Source organism: Scardinius erythrophthalmus (assembly GCF_964197995.2).
Source record: "Scardinius erythrophthalmus genome assembly, chromosome: 11".
Lineage (NCBI taxonomy): Eukaryota > Metazoa > Chordata > Actinopteri > Cypriniformes > Leuciscidae > Scardinius > Scardinius erythrophthalmus.
In genome coordinates, this window is record NC_138231.1 from 37,345,728 (window position 1) to 37,364,143 (window position 18,416).

Below are 18,416 nucleotides of genomic sequence, written 5' to 3' on the forward strand. Positions count from 1 at the left end.
AGACTATATAAAAATATAATTGTAGGTACAGGACAGTCAGTTGTGGTTTTGATCATCTCTGTGTATGTGATCAAAATAATAATAACTTGAATTGTTCAACTTTCTTGATGTTCTACAGAAGAAGAAAAAAGTCAAACAGGTTTGAAATGACACGAGGGTCAGCAAATGATGACAGAATATTTATTTTTGGGTGAGCTAACCCTTTTAAGACCCACTGGAGCATCTCTTTAAATAATGCAAGAATGTAACGGTAGGCTACATCATAGTATAAGATGCTCATTTTCACTCCTCTGAATCTTAGTAAGCCCCTGTGCCTTCTCCTTGCTACATTAGCCCATGTCATTTTGATACATAGCTCTTTGAAAGTAATATAACACCAAGGTGTAAGTTATGCATCCCGTGATTTTGCACATGACAAGAAATAACAGCATTGTGCAAATTTGTGTCTCTAAATTAAGTAAGGCATCACGCAAGAGTGAAAAAGTCCCAGATAGGTTGGAGCCAACCTGATCTCTTGGGGGGACTATTTTACAAGGTGGTGATTTTGTATGAACTACAAGCCCCACCCTAACCATTAATGCACAATAAGCAGATTGTATGAAAACATATTGTGTGTTTGAACGAATTAGCCACCAATTCATTAAATAAATATGAATAGCAATGTGAGTGTGTTGTTAGAGTGCAATGTTTTTTCTTGCCCCAGAATCACTCTGAGGTGGGTTTCTCTCATCAGTGAGCAGGAAATGGAAAACCCGGAGTGGACCCTAAACAGTGATTACAGAATACCTCAAGAAAGAAAGGGAATTACTGTTGCTCCACTTTCAACCTGTTCTATTTGTTGCTTAGCAACTCACAAAGCCTAGAAAAAAACCTACAAATTCTAATATACACTACAAGCTAACTAGCCAAATATTTGACTCTATATTCTCTTTTAAACTCTAACTTCTTGTTTATAGAACTCCAAAAGTAGGCTATTATCACACTTGTGTCGTGTGGTGATAAATATCAGGATGACTTCGATTGACCAACAGCCTCATGTTACTATTCAGTATGATAAACACTACTGCTTTTGAATAATATATTCTAGTATGATGTCAAACAAATAACTTATTCAACCACCGACCAAAGAGCCACACTATGAGAGACCCATGTCATAAAGTATTGAGAACATTCAACTTCATCATGAGGAATTGGGAATAAGATAGAAATGCATTTATATCTCAATTTTTTTTTCCTGACGAAATCTGGTATTGTTGTCTCCGGACAAAAAAAAAAAAAAAAAAAAAAAGAATAAAAGAAATGAAAATATCGCACCGCTGCTCTGGCTAATAACAAGTGGAGTCCATCTGACTTCCTCAATACTGCATTACGGCATATCTACTCATTAAACTTAAAATAAAACTTAAAGAACATGCATAAGCAAACAGGTCTCAACGTTTTCTCAATAGGCCTTCTGACGTTACCTGCTAAGCCGAATCTCACAAACGCAGTCCCAGCTAGCTGTCAGGAGGTATCAGGTGTTTACATAAAGCAAAGCTCAATAACTAGCTGCGCCACGCATCTGACTCAAGGGGTCCCGAACGGGGATACTTAGGTGAGCATGTTCAGCGATTTACCCCTCTTTTATCCCCACACACGTCATCTCATAACGATAATATTTCTTTTCAAGCGTAATGTTACCTTGCCATCTAGGGTTTCTCCATCCTGAGCGTCGCTGAGCTCCGCGCTGATGTCCTCTGGCGCATCTTCAGGGCTCTTCGCGTCCCGCTGCACGGATGGTGTCGCTCCCATGATGAATAACGTCGCTGTTTCTCCACTCTCAGGAAAATAATGAGCGTTCAAAAGGAAGTAGGTATCCAACAGCCCGTGTAAATGCGCCCTGCAGTCCGTCCCGAGGGTTGTCTGCTTTGGAAAGTGTTGAAACGGGTCTGTAGGTTCACTTTTAGGAGCCCTCCTCCCATCAGTATCACATGGAGAGCAGCCAGACACGCCTTACAGCATCAAACCAGAGTGAGACCTGGGACTGTAACACCATTTAGAAAGGTACTATATGGCTACCAACCTCTGAGGCAAGCCTAAAAGATGACATTTTTGGACAAAATACTATTCTGAGATAAGTAGCCAACATTTCAGTCGCGTTATAGTTTGATTTGTAATCATGTTATTGGCTGGTAAATTACAGAACTAGTATTATCTGAATCAGAATGGTCTCTTGTTTAATTATAATATACAGGTATATACATATAATGTCTGTTAGTGTTACAACTTACATTTTATTTGTTATAACTTGGTACTGTCTTACAACACTAACCAGTTTCTCCTAACATTTGAGGACAAAAAGGCTCATTATAAACTACACTGGCATTTATATTTCTCATGAAACTGTACAGAAGTTTTTTATAAAAAAAATGTTGGCATGCAGCTGCAATTATATAAAAAAAATATATTAAAATTTAAGCTTCTGTTCTGGTTTTATTTACAGACAGTGGGAATGTCAACATTGGGTGCCGGATGGGCCTCCACAGAAAAACAGGCCTATGGAACGTGTCCCACAGGAAATCCCTAATTAAGAAGGCACTAGTTTACGTCCACATCATGCATGCATCTAAACCAACCATGCAGTGAGGTTTCTCTCTGTCTCTGCTTTAATTGTGTATTTGGCTGTGCTCCAATGCATGTTGTTTAGAATCTTTAAATGTGTAAATTACACTTTGCTGTGGTGCGATACACTGGCTCCACGTTCAGAGAAATAAACAACACCCAGGGTTAAGATTAAAATGACTTGACTTTGTATTAAAATACATAATGCATTGTTTTCTTAAGAAGTATATGAAGGATCAGGCTGGGCCATTTGATTATATGTTTATGTTATGCAAAGACCATTCCTGTGGATGCCTATGTTATGTGCGAAAGTTTGGTCATTGTTAAAGAATAACTTAGACAAAAAGAAGAGGGAAAAACAATTAAAGAATAGATGGAAGGCATGTTCGCTTTTCAGAAATACCCAGCTCCTCTTTAGAGGCAGTAGTTTGTGGTGGATAAGTGGTGTGTTTTGAACACATAGTTAAATCCATAATTAAAAAAAATGACCTGTATTGCAAATCAGAGAGCCCTTCATAATCTTTTTTTATCCTTAAAACAATATTCTCTTATTACGTAGAGCAGTGCTTTACGTGCATTAAACATTTTGTGGGTTATGAACTCAAAGTAATTTGATAAAGACATGTTCAGACTGTATCACAATGCTTGCACACTAACTAAATTAAATAACACTGACTTTACCCAATGTGAGTCCTCGCACATACTTAATTGATTAATGCTTAACATGCTTAATCGCACATGTTTAATTGATTCATGATTTTAATGTTCAGGACCACGGTGTAGAAAGAGGCCCAACAAGCTGAAAACCAAAGTAAAGCCATTAGAATTGTTAGTAAATAATGAGTAATTTGCCTGGTAGCTGATGCTTTTATAAAGACACTTACAGTAGCTTACATTTTACAAACAGTGACAGATCCACTTGAACAACCTGAGGTTGAGTCCAGAGGGTTAAATGACTTGCATAAACTGAGGGTGGAAAACAAACTGTTACAGCATGTAAAATAAAACTCAGAGGTTGCTAAATAACAAGTAGAAACATGGCTGCAATTGTGAGTCGCATCTGCAGTATATAACATCTCTCCAACAAGGGAATTTGTTTTGTTGAAAAAAAAAAAAAAAAAAAAAAGAAGCCGCCAAAATGTTGGTGCCTGAATTCCCAATGGCTTTGTCTAAATGTCAAAAGAACAGCCTTAAAATGTAATTGAATCAGCATCTCTTTGACCCAGAAAACAACTTAACCAAATTGAAACAATGACTGATTTGAGATGCTTGACATATAGGCAGAAACTTTAATAACTCCCTCTCAAATGATTGATGTGAAAGACTACAGCTAATTCAGATAGTTCACTATTAGCTAACAAGCTGATGCTGTATAATAACTGTGAAAGCGCACAGAATGTTAATATAAGCAACTTTTCAAACGTTTGGGGTGGGTAAGCTTTTTATTATTCAACTTGAAAAAGTGACAGTAAAGCTATTTGATACGTTTTTCGAATAAATGTTGCTCTGTTAAAACTTTCTAATAATCAAAGAATGTATCACAGTTTCCACAAAAATGTTAAGCAGCACGACTGTTTTCAACATTAGAGAAAAGTTTTTTGAGCACCAAATCACAAACGATTTCTGAAGGATCATACTCTGACTGGAGTAATGGCTGTTGAACGATCAGTTTTCCCATCACAGAAATAAATTACATTTTAAAATGCAGTAAAATAGAAAACATTTGAAATATTTCATGGCATTTTACTATATTTTTGATCAAATTTTGGTGAGCATAAGAGATTTCTTACAAAAACATTAAAAAAATCTTACCAACCAGAAACTTTTTAACAGTAGCGTAGTGTGTAGGGTGAAATGCATTAAATGAGCAACAGCTCCATATTGGGCGCCCTTCAAAAGATCAAAATGGCAGCAGTCACTGGCAGCAACAGGAACCTATTCATTAGAGCTCCCACCAATCTCAAACATGCAAAATAATAAAATAATGACTTCCCCTTTTTACAGCACACACAATGTATTCCTTTTTTACGTCATGAAAATGGAACAATAACACTACTGGACTACTATTTTGGGTACCAACAAAAACTCCATTGGTTGTCCTCTGTGGGGCAAGAGATTACAGGTTTTTGTGTGTGTGAGTATTTGAGTAAATGTCAAGCTGAGTTGCTCAGCTAATTGTGGGTGTCTTAAAGAGGAGCAAAAGGCCTCTCATTGAGAGGGGTATGAATGAGTACTGCTGCCCTCACAGGGTGTCTCTGATTGGACATTGTCCTGTAGAGGCACAAGAATTGAAAGACTGGGTGGGGGCCGGTCGTCTGCTACTGTTCGATACATCACCCTAATAAAAGACCAAGGAATGTAATCTGAAGGAATTTCACCTTTGTGGACCAACAGTCTGACTTCACAATATGGATTAGCGATTCATTAACTCACTCATGCATGTGCACACATCACTAATGCATTCTCTCACAGACACATAATGAATGTGTCAAAAAAAAATTTTTAAAGTGGCATATTGATAAAAACAAAAACAAAAAAATGTGTATTGTTCACAATCCATTTCAAAGGATTTACACCGAAATAGTTTTTTTTTTCTGGCCAGTCATCTTGTTTTCTAACTGCCTTTTTCATTGTAGAATCTATCATCACTGGAAAAATACAGGGTTTGAAGCATACACAACTATTGCAACAGTTAATGGAATTCTTCTCTACTCACGTAGCACACTGTAGTTTAAGACTCAGAATAACAGATAACGGTGGAATGTCTAAAACAAGATTTTCTGGCATGTACTCACATGCATGTTGAAAAGGTGCGTAGACAGGTAGACTGAAGTCTGTATGTAACAAGTATGTAACAACTAATCATTTATAACAGAGAGAGAGAGAGATAGAACAGGTGTCAAACAAACCACTAACAACACCTATAATTTTGTTTTGTGTAGTGTCTAAATAAAAGCTCCTCTGACATCAGATTCATGGCATATTTGGCTGTAACAAACATCTGAAACTGATACAAATTATTTACTGTTCCAAATGGAGAATGCTAACGGTGTTCAAGTAAAAAATGATATAAATGGAGTTCGCTTGAATACTGTTACCATATTCCATAAGTAACCTGAAACAAATTAAACACAAATATTAAAGCATTAGGAGTTTTAAGCTGCATGGAATGAGTTAAAAAGCTTTTGTGCGTCATTAAATTGTAAATACTAAAACACTATGTAAACAAATGCTTACAGAAAAAAAAGAAAAGAAAGTAAAGCTTAAAACTCTAAACAAACAGTTAAAAGTTAATTTAAATGAAAACCTGCTAAATACAAAATTCATAAAGTAAGCTATTATTGTAGAGTTGACGCCTCAGTGGTTTCATTTGTAGAAGGCAGTGGATGAGCTGTAATCATTGCCATATGAATGGCGGCCTACACGGACAGTGAGGAACACCTGAGAATGGAGGAAAGAAAGAGAGGACAAAAAAAATGAGGAGAGATAGTTTTGTACATTAAATCAAATCTGATCTTTTTGGGGTGTGGCATGAGCAAAGCACTAAAACTAAGTCATTGTTGACACACATAGTTGTGTTCTTAGCTGAACACAACTAACATAGCTGCTTTGAAACAATCCATGTTGTTAAAAACGCTATATAAATGAAGTCGACTTGACTTATTCTTACTGGTCAAGTGCATGTATGGGACAGACGAAATGTCCTCAGAAGAGTCCTTTTATTTCCTCCGTCACAGGATCAAGGTCAATGTCATAGAAACAGGGTCTAGTAGGCAAGCCTGGCATGGTGCTCATCTGAAAGAAATGTAGACAAGAAAACATTTTTATAGGCAACAAATCTTTTTTTGTCTGGGTATATAAAAAAAAAACCTAAAAAAAAAAAAACCACTGAACAAAAGACAGATTCATAGTTTGTTTTGTGAAATGCATGTTTGCGTTAGTCTTTATGGCCTTTCACTCAGGATGGTGGTAGGCAAAAAACAAAAAAACCTTGCACGTGACTTTCTAACTTTTACATGGATATTGGGACGTGCGATAAGTACAAGTTTACAAAAGAAATAACAATTTAACAACTAATTGCAAATATGGAAACACTTGAATTTGTGCCGAATGAGGGGTACGTGCAGGCCTGCATTAAGAACACATAGGGCCCTGGAGCAATAGCAAACCCAAGGGCATATCTAGCACATATCTCCATCTTGGTGCCACAACGTTTTCTACTGCAGAAATAATTCGTTTTTAAAAAGTCATATCTTTGTATTATTTATCAGTGTATTGTATCTCCATAGAAATTTAGAAAAAATTCCAGGCTACAATACAATACAAATGTTATTTCTATAGCAGATTTAAAACTACTGCAGTTGACCAAAGTGCTTTCCAGCATCATTAATACTACAAAGACAATTACATAGTCACACAAACAAAATTAAACCCTGTTCACTATAATCAGTTCTAAAAGCTATACTTAAGCTACAACATATTAAAAGCATAAATGCATTAAAGTCCCCCTGTAGTCACATTTTTTATACCTTAAAACTCATCTTTGATCACCAAAATCGCATATTTAAACATTTTAACTGCATGTATAATAATAATAAAAATTGTATTCATGCCTTACAATAGTTTGAATGTAACTCTACACCCTTGCTACATTTAGTATAAACTGTTTAATGAATATGCAATTGAGCCCTGCCTCCACTCACTCTCAGATCAGAATGGTAATGCATTTTTTGTATCGCTATTTACAACGTTGGACACATAACGGTAATAAATATGATTAGCCTTTGGCTTGACTATGTTATCAAACAGCGAATAATGTGTTGCTAATGTTACACAAACCATGTTCCTGCTCGCCATCTCAGTCTACCTTCTAAAAATCAGTATCCTTAGAAACGCTCTGAACAACTTAGATCATCAGTGGAGAAATGCATATAGTTCATCATAACATTGTAATATACATCATACACATTATTCACCTGCTATATTGCTAAATGTACCTGATTTTTCATAGAAACTGAAAAATATACTGGGATAACCCGGCTTCTCTTGAGAGTCCCCTGTAATGATGATTACAAGGTTACAAGCTAGTTTGTGACACCAGCGATTTCAAACCAAGATTTTGAGACTGTCTTTTTTTCACTGCAGTTGTAAGGAGAAAATACTCAAACAATGTGCAAATTCACTAGTCAACACTATTGCTGTCTTAAAGTATATTAAAAACACCACACAGACAAAATTAAAAACTTGATTTTCACCACAGGGGGCCTTTAACACAAAATACTGTATGAGGACAAAGCAAACTGGTTTCCAGAAACAGCAACAACTTTTGTGCATATGACTGCCTTAAGGAGTTTACTTTAAATAGTTTTATCATTAGGTAAAACTATTTAAAACATTCTTTCTGCCCCTAGAAGAGGAGAATAATCAGGGCTGGACTGTGGACAAAAGTGAATTGCACCTGGCAGCGTCTCTCTACTAATAGTGAAGCTGTAGATTTTAGGGAACTATACGGTTATCCGGACCACACCTATTTGGGTAGGGTTAGGGTTAGGTTAACCGTATAGTACATTTACGTGTGGTCCGGATAATCTATTTGGGTAGGGTTAGGGTTAGGTTAACAGTATAGTACATTTACGTGTGGTCACGTGTGGTCCGGATAACCGTATAGTACCGATTTTAGTTACTAAGAAATATATGCTAGAACTTTTCAGTTTCTATGCTATCTTATTGATAAATCACAGAACAGTTACAATACATTTCTGCGCTACTGAATGATTGTGTGCACTCGATCTTCACGTGATATGCGCGCTTCTGTGTGTGCGTGCGTAATGCAGCAGCAGTTTAGAGCGGCGATTAACTTGCCTGTAAAATAAGCGGTGCATGTATTTGTCATTTTAACTGAAACAGAGCGTAAAAGTGGACTTCAAAGATTTGTTTTTCTGTTGCGCCTTCTATATGCCATGAATGATCAGCGACTAGTCGGCATCAAGCGGCAGACCATTAAAGTCGACTAGTCTGTCTGTTCAACCCCTAATCCACACGTGCCGGTGTTGTGCCGAATTCTGACCCACGCCAAATTATTACCCCCCTAGTATTGGTAGGTTTAGGATTAGTTGTGGGGGAGGGGTTAGGATTAGGGGTGGGGTAAGGATTAGGCAATCAGGTACTGACTTCAACGAGGGGGGTAATAATTTGGCAGGGAGTCGAAATTCGGCACAACACCGGCCGAAATAAACAATTCAGTTTCACTTTCCCCAGCAATGCAACATCAAATATAAAGGTCTTGCTTAAAGGGGTGGTATAATGCCCTTTTCATAAGATGTAAAATACGTCTTTGATGTCCCCAGAGTGTGTATGTGAAGTTTTAGCTCCAAATACCCCACGTATATTTTATATAGCATGTTAAAGTTGTCACTTTTTGAGGGTGAGCAAAAACGCACTGTTTTTGTGTCTGTCCCTTTAAATGCAAATGAGCTGCTGTTCCCGGCACAGAGGGCGGAGCTTCAACAGCTTGTGTCCTTTTACCTCACACAGACATGCACTGAACATTTCAAAAACTTTTAGCCTTTTATGTTCAAACCGGAGTCAGAAAGAGACTCAAGAAGTGACAACATGTAGAATGCAACAGGACATTTCTGTCATGATAATCTATAAATCAAGTTCCAGTGGGCGGGTTAATGTAAATTTTAGGGTTTGTGATGTCACTAACCCGGGAGGAATGTTGTGTAATCCCTACCAGCTGTTTGTTGTTGTCCTTGAAAAGCAATTTCTTTAAAATAAAATATCTCCCTTTGCTTTGAACTTTGACCGTTGTATCTTTGCAGATGTTGTTTATGCTCAAACAGCAACATTACACTAACTAAAGTTAGAAAAATGAAATCATAATCAACCAATCCTTTAAGCGGATGATAAGATCGCTCTTCCAACCTTCATCAGTGACTTTGCAATATCGGGGAAAATATGAAGACATTAAAGACAAGAGAGAGGGGCTGCTCGTTTACACCAGCAAAGTGCAGAGTAGGTATATACATTTATATTTGTTGGGATTTATCAATTTGCAACAAGAATATTTCATACTCATTAGCCGTGTTTAGGCCTTTATTTTGAAATAGCAATAGACATGAAAAATCATGAAAGATTGGCAGAATCCTCCGTTTGTTTTCATGCCAAGAGTTCAAAAGATGACACCAATTAAATTTTATGAGAAAAAAGGTATGAAAACGTTTTAAATATAAAGAAAAATATTATGGATTCTCGATTTGTGATGCGGCTGCGAGCTATAACGCACATATGTGCTCCTTTTATGCGTTTATTAGAGGTTGAATTCAAATCAAATACTGCCAGACCACCCATACTAAGGGGTTAAGGTGTGACAGTTAAGGGGTCAACTACTTCAAAAACATTACCACTTTGTTGTAGCTTTTTAACATGCTGTCTGAGCTATTTTATTAATGTTTTAGAATATGAATTATTAACAAATACTGACAGGTCAGTGTATATATGCAATCAATATTCACAAGGTTTCAAAAAAAAAATAAAAAAAAAAATTTTTTTTAAATGCTTTAAAAAGCATGCAGACTTGAAACGCAATTAAGTAAAACTTAAGGTCATCAGTTTTTCTGTCCCAAACAACAAAATCTGAAGCCAGGGGTCAAACCATTAAAGAAAAAAGAAAAAACATCTTTTAAAATACCACAGATTAAAATCAAGTGACTGGCACACATGTGAGACATGTAAAATAAAGGAATTATCTTAATTAAATTATCATTAAAAACAGTCCAAAACAGAAAAAGACAGAGGAAACAGTACATCGTTTATCCGGCAATTTTACCTTGCCCAGAGAATGAAAACTGCAAAACTCTCAGATATAAGGTCCTGCTACACTCAATTCCAAACTGCCACGGACAATATAAATATGAAATACTTCACCTCTGATTCCTCATGACTGATTAACCTTTGTTTTCTGTGGATATGTGCACTTAACGAAGGTTGAAGGTAGACATTATCCACCCCAACCAAGAACACTGAACCAAAGCAACACTGTCTCAACAAATTCACTTACAAAGTCAATCCCTTGGCTGTGTGGTTTTGAGATGTCATTGTGCCAAAAACAAGAGATTACATTATTGGCCAGAATACAAATAGTTTTTTCCATTAGGTTTAGGTGTTTCCAGTCATCTAAACATCGCTACACAAATAAACAAAAATATATAGATGCTGTTATAAATTAAGCACAGAAATCCCCACAATTATTCCCATACACAATACTCAATGTAGTAACTGTTCAAGAACAACTAACCATGTTTCCCTCACCGCAGACCATTGTGTCTGTAAATAGTTTTTACTGAACATGCTCATTGCACCATTCTGCTATTGATGTGTTCATGTCAGCGTGTTGGCCAGGTTGCCAAAACACCATAAGCCTTCCAGCAGTATCATCAGGAATTCATTGTGCAGCTTACAGCAGACACGGTTTTGGGCAATAAATTTCCTGAGCTGAATGGAAGCTAAGATCCGCTGAGTCTCATTGTTCTCTGGCTGACCCCTCCCTCACATATCTAGTGCATGACATCAGTTACTTCCTCCTGTAAGCCCCCATGCCTGCTTTGTCCCTCAGGGGCCAGCATTGAAAGTAACAGCAGACTAACACACACCTGTCTGTAGCCTGAGCCACACAGAAATGCACAGAAATGACTGGAATAGATATGGCTTTCCTGTATAATGATTACATGCCATTTCAAATCTAAGTTGTACCTAAGCTATGACTGAAAGACAGGGAGCATGTGTTCATAATAAAACACAAAGTTTTTAATAGTATCACTGTAAAAAGAGCTAAAAAGGGGAAGAAAACAAAGGAGGAGATGGAGAAGAAGACGACGAGAAGAGGAATAAGAAGACGACAAAAAGAAGACTGAGAAGATGAACAAGGAGAAGGAGGAAGAAGAAGAGGAAGATGACGATGAAGAGAAGGAAGGAGAAAGAGGTGAAGAAGACTGAGAAGAAGATGAGGAGGAGGAGGAGAAACTCCATTTCACATCAGACTTTCTTGGAGTTGGTGGTAAAGGAAATATTTAGCACAATGTCTAAGCAAAACAGGACACTCTGTCATTTCCTCTTTCAGAAATGCAAGCACTCATTGCTGTGATAGGCGAACTTCATTGCACCATACCCACACTCTCCACCACAGCATGTGTAATGTGTTTTGATGCCCGAGATGGCCAGTGTTGTAATAGAGCCCATATATATTTCAGCCAGATCCAGAGGCATAAGATAACAACGGCAACAGTTTGTTTCAGTGGGTAACTGCTCACACTAGCTAAACTCTATTATCTGTATATAGTTCTAAAATGCATGTCAAGAACATAAGACTTTTTATTGTAGAGTAACCTCTATATATATCAATGATATAGAAGCAGAAGATAAAAAAGATAAAAAAGCAGAACAGCAGATATAGAGATGATGAAATTATTACACTGAAGTTCAAAGCATTGGCAGCAAATTCTGAGAGGGGTTGAAGGTGAGAGGTCATGAGTGCTGGCCGTGTGTCCCGCAGCAGGCCCATGGAGATGAAAGGGGACAGAGCGGTGGTCAGACCGGAGGGGCTGGGTCACAGTCACCCATCTCCCAGCAAGCCACGCTGCAGACACCTCACCCTGACCCTGACCCCACATCGTAGCCAAGACCTCACTCTCAACCCGGAAATGAGCTTCCTTTTCCTAAGCCTCACCCAGCCCACAAAACACACAATGACAAAAAGATACAAAAATGCTGGCTCAATCAAACTGAGGCACTATTAAAGGAAACTTTAGCAAGAGGAAGGGCTAGAGCCAATTAATAACAAAGCATGGAGCAACAGTGGACATATTGTTATTTGTATTAAAAACTAGTGAAATTAAGCAGCGTCACCAAATTGAAATCGCAAAACAATGACAGTTCCTCAAACTCCTCAGGTCCATCACTGGTTGGCCAAAATGGGTCACGAAGCAAAATCCAGCTGGTCAGGATGCTCAAACAGAGCATCACCACATGACATCATCAAATCAAAATAATCAAACTTCTAACCTTTTTTAAACAGTGAAACCAACAGATTTTTTTTGCATGCATGCATGTATATAAATGTTTTTAATTTATAGCTTTAAAAAATTAAAAATTCCAAGGATGGAGTATCTTAATAAAAACCCACAAACATGCACACACATAAGGCAAGCATGGGTCATTTTAAAGTTGACCACACATGCTCTAAGGGTTGTTTTTAGAAGGCTGATTCACAGGTTTCATCATGAATCCGAAGTGGGAATCCAATAGACTTCTCATTATTAAAAACGGCCTTGACCAAACATTGTCAGGAATTCAGACAGAGATATACCTGCCTTAGGCCAGGCAATATTGTTTTTTAGAGAGCAAAAACATGAAGGCAGAGGAATTTGGCATGAGTGCTGTTTTTAAAAGTCCCAAAGAGGTCACAGATCATTGGTTCAATCGTAATCCTGGATCCTATTAGTTATTGAAACATCCAGTTACTTACCAGCAAAGGAAGTAATAAAAGAACATAATATGAAGAGGTAGTGGATGGATTTAAAGCCATCAAATATATTTGGAAGGAAAGTGTAGACATGCAGACAGAATGGAAAAGAAAGAACAAGATGAGAGTTTCCATCAGATTTCAAGGATAATCACTTACAGTTCCAACTAAAGGGTAGATAAACCCTGCCCCAATGCTGGCACGGACATCTCTGATGGGCAGGATAAAACCGGTAGGAACACCTTTTTTCTCAGGCATGTGAGAGAGAGACAGGTGGGTCTTGGCCATGCAGATAGGAAGAGCACCAAAACCCTGTGAGAGATTTACAGACAGTTAATACCCACATAAGACATGCACAACATCAGCTCTGGGCTCTTGACATCCGTTAACTGTTATATTGAGAGATGCACCCATTGGGCCAAGATTATCTAACCATTTAATATCAATGAGCACACAGCTCAGGAAACATATTTGCAACCAATATAAAACATCAGATGATGCAAGAAAAACTGTGAAAACGTAAAAAAAATAAAAAATAAAAAATTCATTAGACACATCCTTGTCCTCGAAAATATTAAACTTGAGTAGCAAAGAGTTGGTAAATTTCCATGAATCAGCTATCAGTTTCAATAAATACATTCAAAACTATCTGTTTGCATAAAAAGTACATAAATATTGTAGTTTATAACTATGTACTGTTATATTGATGCATATAACTAAAACAAATGACAAAATGGAGATAAACATTGAATATTAAAAGTTTGAAAATATGTATAAAAAAAACAAGCTCAAATATCAAAACTGTTTGTGCATTTGTAAAGTTAAGTGGCAATGTACAGCCCTTCTCACCTGTTGATTGTAGTAGTCTATTTTAGCTTGAGCCTCAGGTGAAAGCTCAATGTCATCAGCACCATAAACCTTTTGTGCAATTGTCCGAATTTTCTCCACAATAGGATCCTGTAAAAAGAAAAAAAAAAGACCATAACAATTACTTAACAGATCAAGGGAGTAAAAAGAGTAGGAGTGCGGAGGGAGATAAAAAAGTATTGGAGTTTGAATTATTATTATTATTATTTTTAATTATCAGCTCTAAAATGTGGCTTCTGCCTATCTGGTGGTCATAAATCCCCAGTCAGTTCTCCATGTAGATGATTGGGATAGCAAGCGCCCAGACCTCTAATAGGATAATAGAGGGCAGCCAGAGCCAAGAGCAGAGATTACCGTGCCTTTCATAGCATCACTTAATCAAAGTCACAACCTCCAAACTCACTAAGGTTAACTTAAACCAGCTGACCTTTAGATACGATCATATTTAAACCACCCATCAGAATCAATCTGCTCTGTCTTTGAGGGGATTCGATTTTACTTATTTTATTAATGTTTTATTAATGTTCAACTGTAGTTGTTTTTTTACACAAATAATCGCAAATGGCCCCACCTGCAGATTGTACAGGAGTTGAAAACGGCTCTCCTGAGATGCAACTTCCTTCACAGCATGTGCCAGCTCCACAGAGCCCCGCCCACCTCTGGACCAATGATGACAGGGAACAGCAGCTGAGGCCCCAGAAGCCTCTGCGATGCGACACACCAAGTCGATCTCTGCTTGAGTGTCAGTCCTTCAAAGAGAGCGAAATGTCATGGGATCTGACAAGGCAAATCAAAACGGCACAGGGCAAACCACATTTTGGCTAAATATTCATCAAAAAGTGTGGGCTTCCAGACATACTGGAAAGGCACGTTTAAGTGCAAAAAGGCTCAATTAGGACACCATCTGTGGCTGTTTTTGATCAGAGCACTTTGTTTAATTATTGATTCTCTGCTTTGTGTCAGCCATGGCTGTTTTCTAATGGTTTAATGCACCATATTTTTTAAACATCATGTTTTAGAAGAAAATGCATGCTGGAGAATGAGTTTTTGTAATGGACCAATCCTTACTTGAAGACATTCAGAGCAACAACCACCGGGACTCCAAAGAGATGAGCGATCTGAATCTGCTTATTTAAGTTACTGCAGCCATCTGCAACCAGCTGCAAATTCTGATGAAAAAAGTAAACAGACAATACATTTGTTAAAAAGAAAACAAAATGAAGATTAATTATAATTAACATTTAATTCACAAGATTTAAAATAAGTGCATTTTAGAGAAATGAAACAGACAAAATTGGAAAGCATTAAAATCTTAGTTGGATCTGAATGATTCATCAGGATCTTCATGAAAGGATGAGTCCGTTAGAGAACGCCATCCAAACGGCTTAGCTTTCAGAGGAAACTTCCGGCTCTTTTTTTTAACTCAATTGTTGCTCATGGAGCAGAACCAGTCTCAGAACCAGTCTCAGGCTCAGGAGACATGCTTTGGTGCTTTCTGTTTCTCATTACAGAACCACACAATTAGCTTAAGCACTTGAGTTATTTTCTCAGCTGGGTTTCTTTAGAGGGACTGATGAAAAGCAGGTACGGCGTTTCTTAGACTACAACTCCCATTACGCCTCTGTGTCTCTAGCTTCAACAACACAGATTGTGTTTACCCTGTTAATTGAATAACACAAACCACATTAGGGGGGAAGAGGGGAGCTGGAGAGGGTGGAGGAGATGTGCTCTGGGCCTTTGCTCAAACGAGGTGAGGCAAACCCTCATTCATTTACTCTCCTTCCCCCTTCCAACCCTCTTTATTTTCATCCTGCCTTTGGGGAGCAATATCGCCACTTATTGTTGGAGTAGGATAGTACATAAGTTGTGTTAAAAAAATAAAGAAAAAAAAATGTGTACTTACTAAAATTAAATCACTAAATCATTAGACTTACAAATATAATAATTTGAAGCAAGATTGGGAAATAAACATTGCTTACCTCATTAATATATTCTTTAGGCAGTGGTACACCAGCTGTGACCTTTAAAAATATACAGTATATACAGACAATTGTAAATATATCAAATGTATTTTTAATGCAGTCATGCATATAAAGGGACGTGTGATTGTGCACACACACTTACATTTGGTCCACCTCCATGCATCTTCAGAGCTCGTACAGTTGCTACCAGCACCACCACATCAGGCCTCAGCCCAGACGTCCGACACTTAATGTTGAAGAACTTTTCCATGCCAATGTCCGCACCAAAGCCAGCCTCCGTCACTGAGCAGGGAAGGAGCAGGAAATTAAACCGTATTGAGAGCATTTATAAATAAGACATTGATATAAAAACTGCTCTGTTGTGCTAGATACTGATGTAAACAAACATTCTGCATCTATACTTTATTATTACTGAGCCAGATAAGAGCACAACACTCACACGTACACATGAAAGCAGCCTACAATTACGTAATAATCTAATTGTCCCCACATTCCAGGAAGAGTTATTGCCATTCATTATAATAAGGATATAATTACAACCATTTTAAGAGTGAGCATGTAAGTGCTCCACATGTTACTGCCATCATGAGTGAGTGATCAATGGCACATTTCCACAAGTGCTGGCAATGGTGTACAACACATGAGCATCACAAACTGTTTTGACAAGATGATTTCAACTCCACTGTATTTTCCCCTGCATGTCACTTTTGTTTTTTTGTGTGTGAGAGACATCTACTGTTTGGGTTTGAACAGGTCAGTATTAATGTGTGTATGTGCCAATGAACAGTAAGCATGTGTGGAGTCTTTCCAGGCATCCATTTTTCCCAGAACTCTGCAAGCTTCCTGTGCTACTTCCCAGGCCTTTGGAGCAGGAGGGAATGGGAAGGGTAATGTTGTTATTTCCACCAGAGAGGTCTGGCATATTTTCTGAGGCTCTGCATGTGTGTGTGTGTGTGTGTGTGTGTGTCTGTGTATATACAGCTATCTTTGTGAGGACCAGTTTGAGATTTAAACCATCGGAGGACAAAGAGAGAAAAGTGAGGACATTTCAGCCAATCCTTACTTTCTGCTAAAAAAAAATTCACAGAATCAGAGCGTTATCCTGGAGACCGCGCTCATGACGTTGGGAAGACCAGGTGCCATAAGAAAGTAAACCACCTCCTATATGATGCACCCTATAAACGAGTGTACATCACCAGGCCTCAGGTCATCCATACACTAGTCAGGCACAGATTTACACCCATCCCGGGTCTGAGAGAGAATGTAAGGTGGGAGTATGTTATCGGCCTTCAGGAACTTGCAGAGAATTCGGAATTATCAGCACATCTATCAGTCTGAGGTCTGAGCGTGATCAGTTTAGTTTGGGTAGAATAAAGGTTACTACCATGCCACTCTGGTATTTCTGAGCACTGCGGTGATTTTCCTGTGAAGCAGATCTGTTGTGTATAATCAGCTGATATAGGCAACGTCCTCCCTCTCACTCACAGCAAAAACACTACATACCACACATACCTTGGCTTCAGGTAACGCATACACACGTCCCCCTCCTTCACTAACATTTTGCAAAAGTCAACAAACTCCCAGCATTCCAGCTGTTTGTTGATGCTGACGCTCCAAGTCCAATATTGACCTCTTTGAATGTAACAAATGAGAGAGGTCCAAGTTTCTTGTCTTTCGCAATACAGTAAATCAAACAATTCATTTTCTTACTGTCCTCTGGGGGTTGGGGTGTGGGGGCTCTATAAAACAACTAGGGCTGCACGATTTGGGGGGGGGGTTCTAATTGCGATTTTTCTAATAAAAATGTCAATTGTTTAAAAAAAAATCTTCAGGATTGCTGTGCTTGTTTGAAGAGCTGCACAATTTGGCCAGAAACTATGCGATTATATTATTAATAATAATAATAAATGTTGTAGTAGTAGTAGTAGTAGTAGATTATTAATAATAGTAATAATAATAAATGAAATATATTATAATAGAAATATTACTATTGTGATATTTCACTGTAAAATATTTTTTTGTTAAAATTACAGCAAAATTACAATGCTTATATTTCCCACGGTCTTAATTTCTTCATTTTCAAACATTAAACCATCAAACTTATCATTTTAAAGAAAACCGCAGGGAGCCCTATATTACTATTTAATCCTAATCTAATTATGACAAACTATCGTTGGAAAGTTCTAAGACTCCTAAATAGATATTTAGGACTGTTCTTTTGTTATAAATTATGTAGGAACAGAAATAGATGAATTTATGACAAGAGTGCACCTCAAAAAATCTACATAATAACAGGAGTTCTGACCTTCGTCACAAAAAGTTGACTCACACACTTTTAATAATTGATATGTTGGTTTTTATGCTAAAATTTCATTAGAAAATATATAATCTAGTATTTGTCAATAAAAAATTATAAAATAATATTATCTTCTAAAAAGTATAAT

At 37.6% G+C, this 18,416-nt stretch overlaps 2 protein-coding genes across 2 annotated transcripts in view; both read right to left on the reverse strand.

Moving 5' to 3' along the window:
• Nucleotides 1-1,920, reverse strand: part of akap12b (A kinase (PRKA) anchor protein 12b) — a 38,181-nt gene extending 36,261 nt beyond the window's left edge. Inside the window, exon 1 of the mRNA XM_081378752.1 lies at nt 1,681-1,920. Within this exon, the coding sequence (XP_081234878.1) occupies nt 1,681-1,791 (111 nt within the window). The 5' untranslated portion in view covers nt 1,792-1,920. The remainder of the gene's footprint in view (nt 1-1,680) is intronic.
• Nucleotides 1,921-3,451: 1,531 nt separating this feature from the next.
• mthfd1l (methylenetetrahydrofolate dehydrogenase (NADP+ dependent) 1 like) overlaps nt 3,452-18,416 on the reverse strand; it is a 36,003-nt gene continuing 21,038 nt past the window's right edge. Inside the window, exons 21-28 of the mRNA XM_081379169.1 lie at nt 16,115-16,254; nt 15,970-16,011; nt 15,059-15,159; nt 14,562-14,739; nt 13,973-14,080; nt 13,283-13,435; nt 6,272-6,396; nt 3,452-6,042 (exon numbers count right to left, since the gene is read on the reverse strand). Coding sequence (XP_081235295.1) covers nt 6,307-6,396; nt 13,283-13,435; nt 13,973-14,080; nt 14,562-14,739; nt 15,059-15,159; nt 15,970-16,011; nt 16,115-16,254 — 812 coding nt within the window. The 3' untranslated portion in view covers nt 3,452-6,042; nt 6,272-6,306. The remainder of the gene's footprint in view (nt 6,043-6,271; nt 6,397-13,282; nt 13,436-13,972; nt 14,081-14,561; nt 14,740-15,058; nt 15,160-15,969; nt 16,012-16,114; nt 16,255-18,416) is intronic.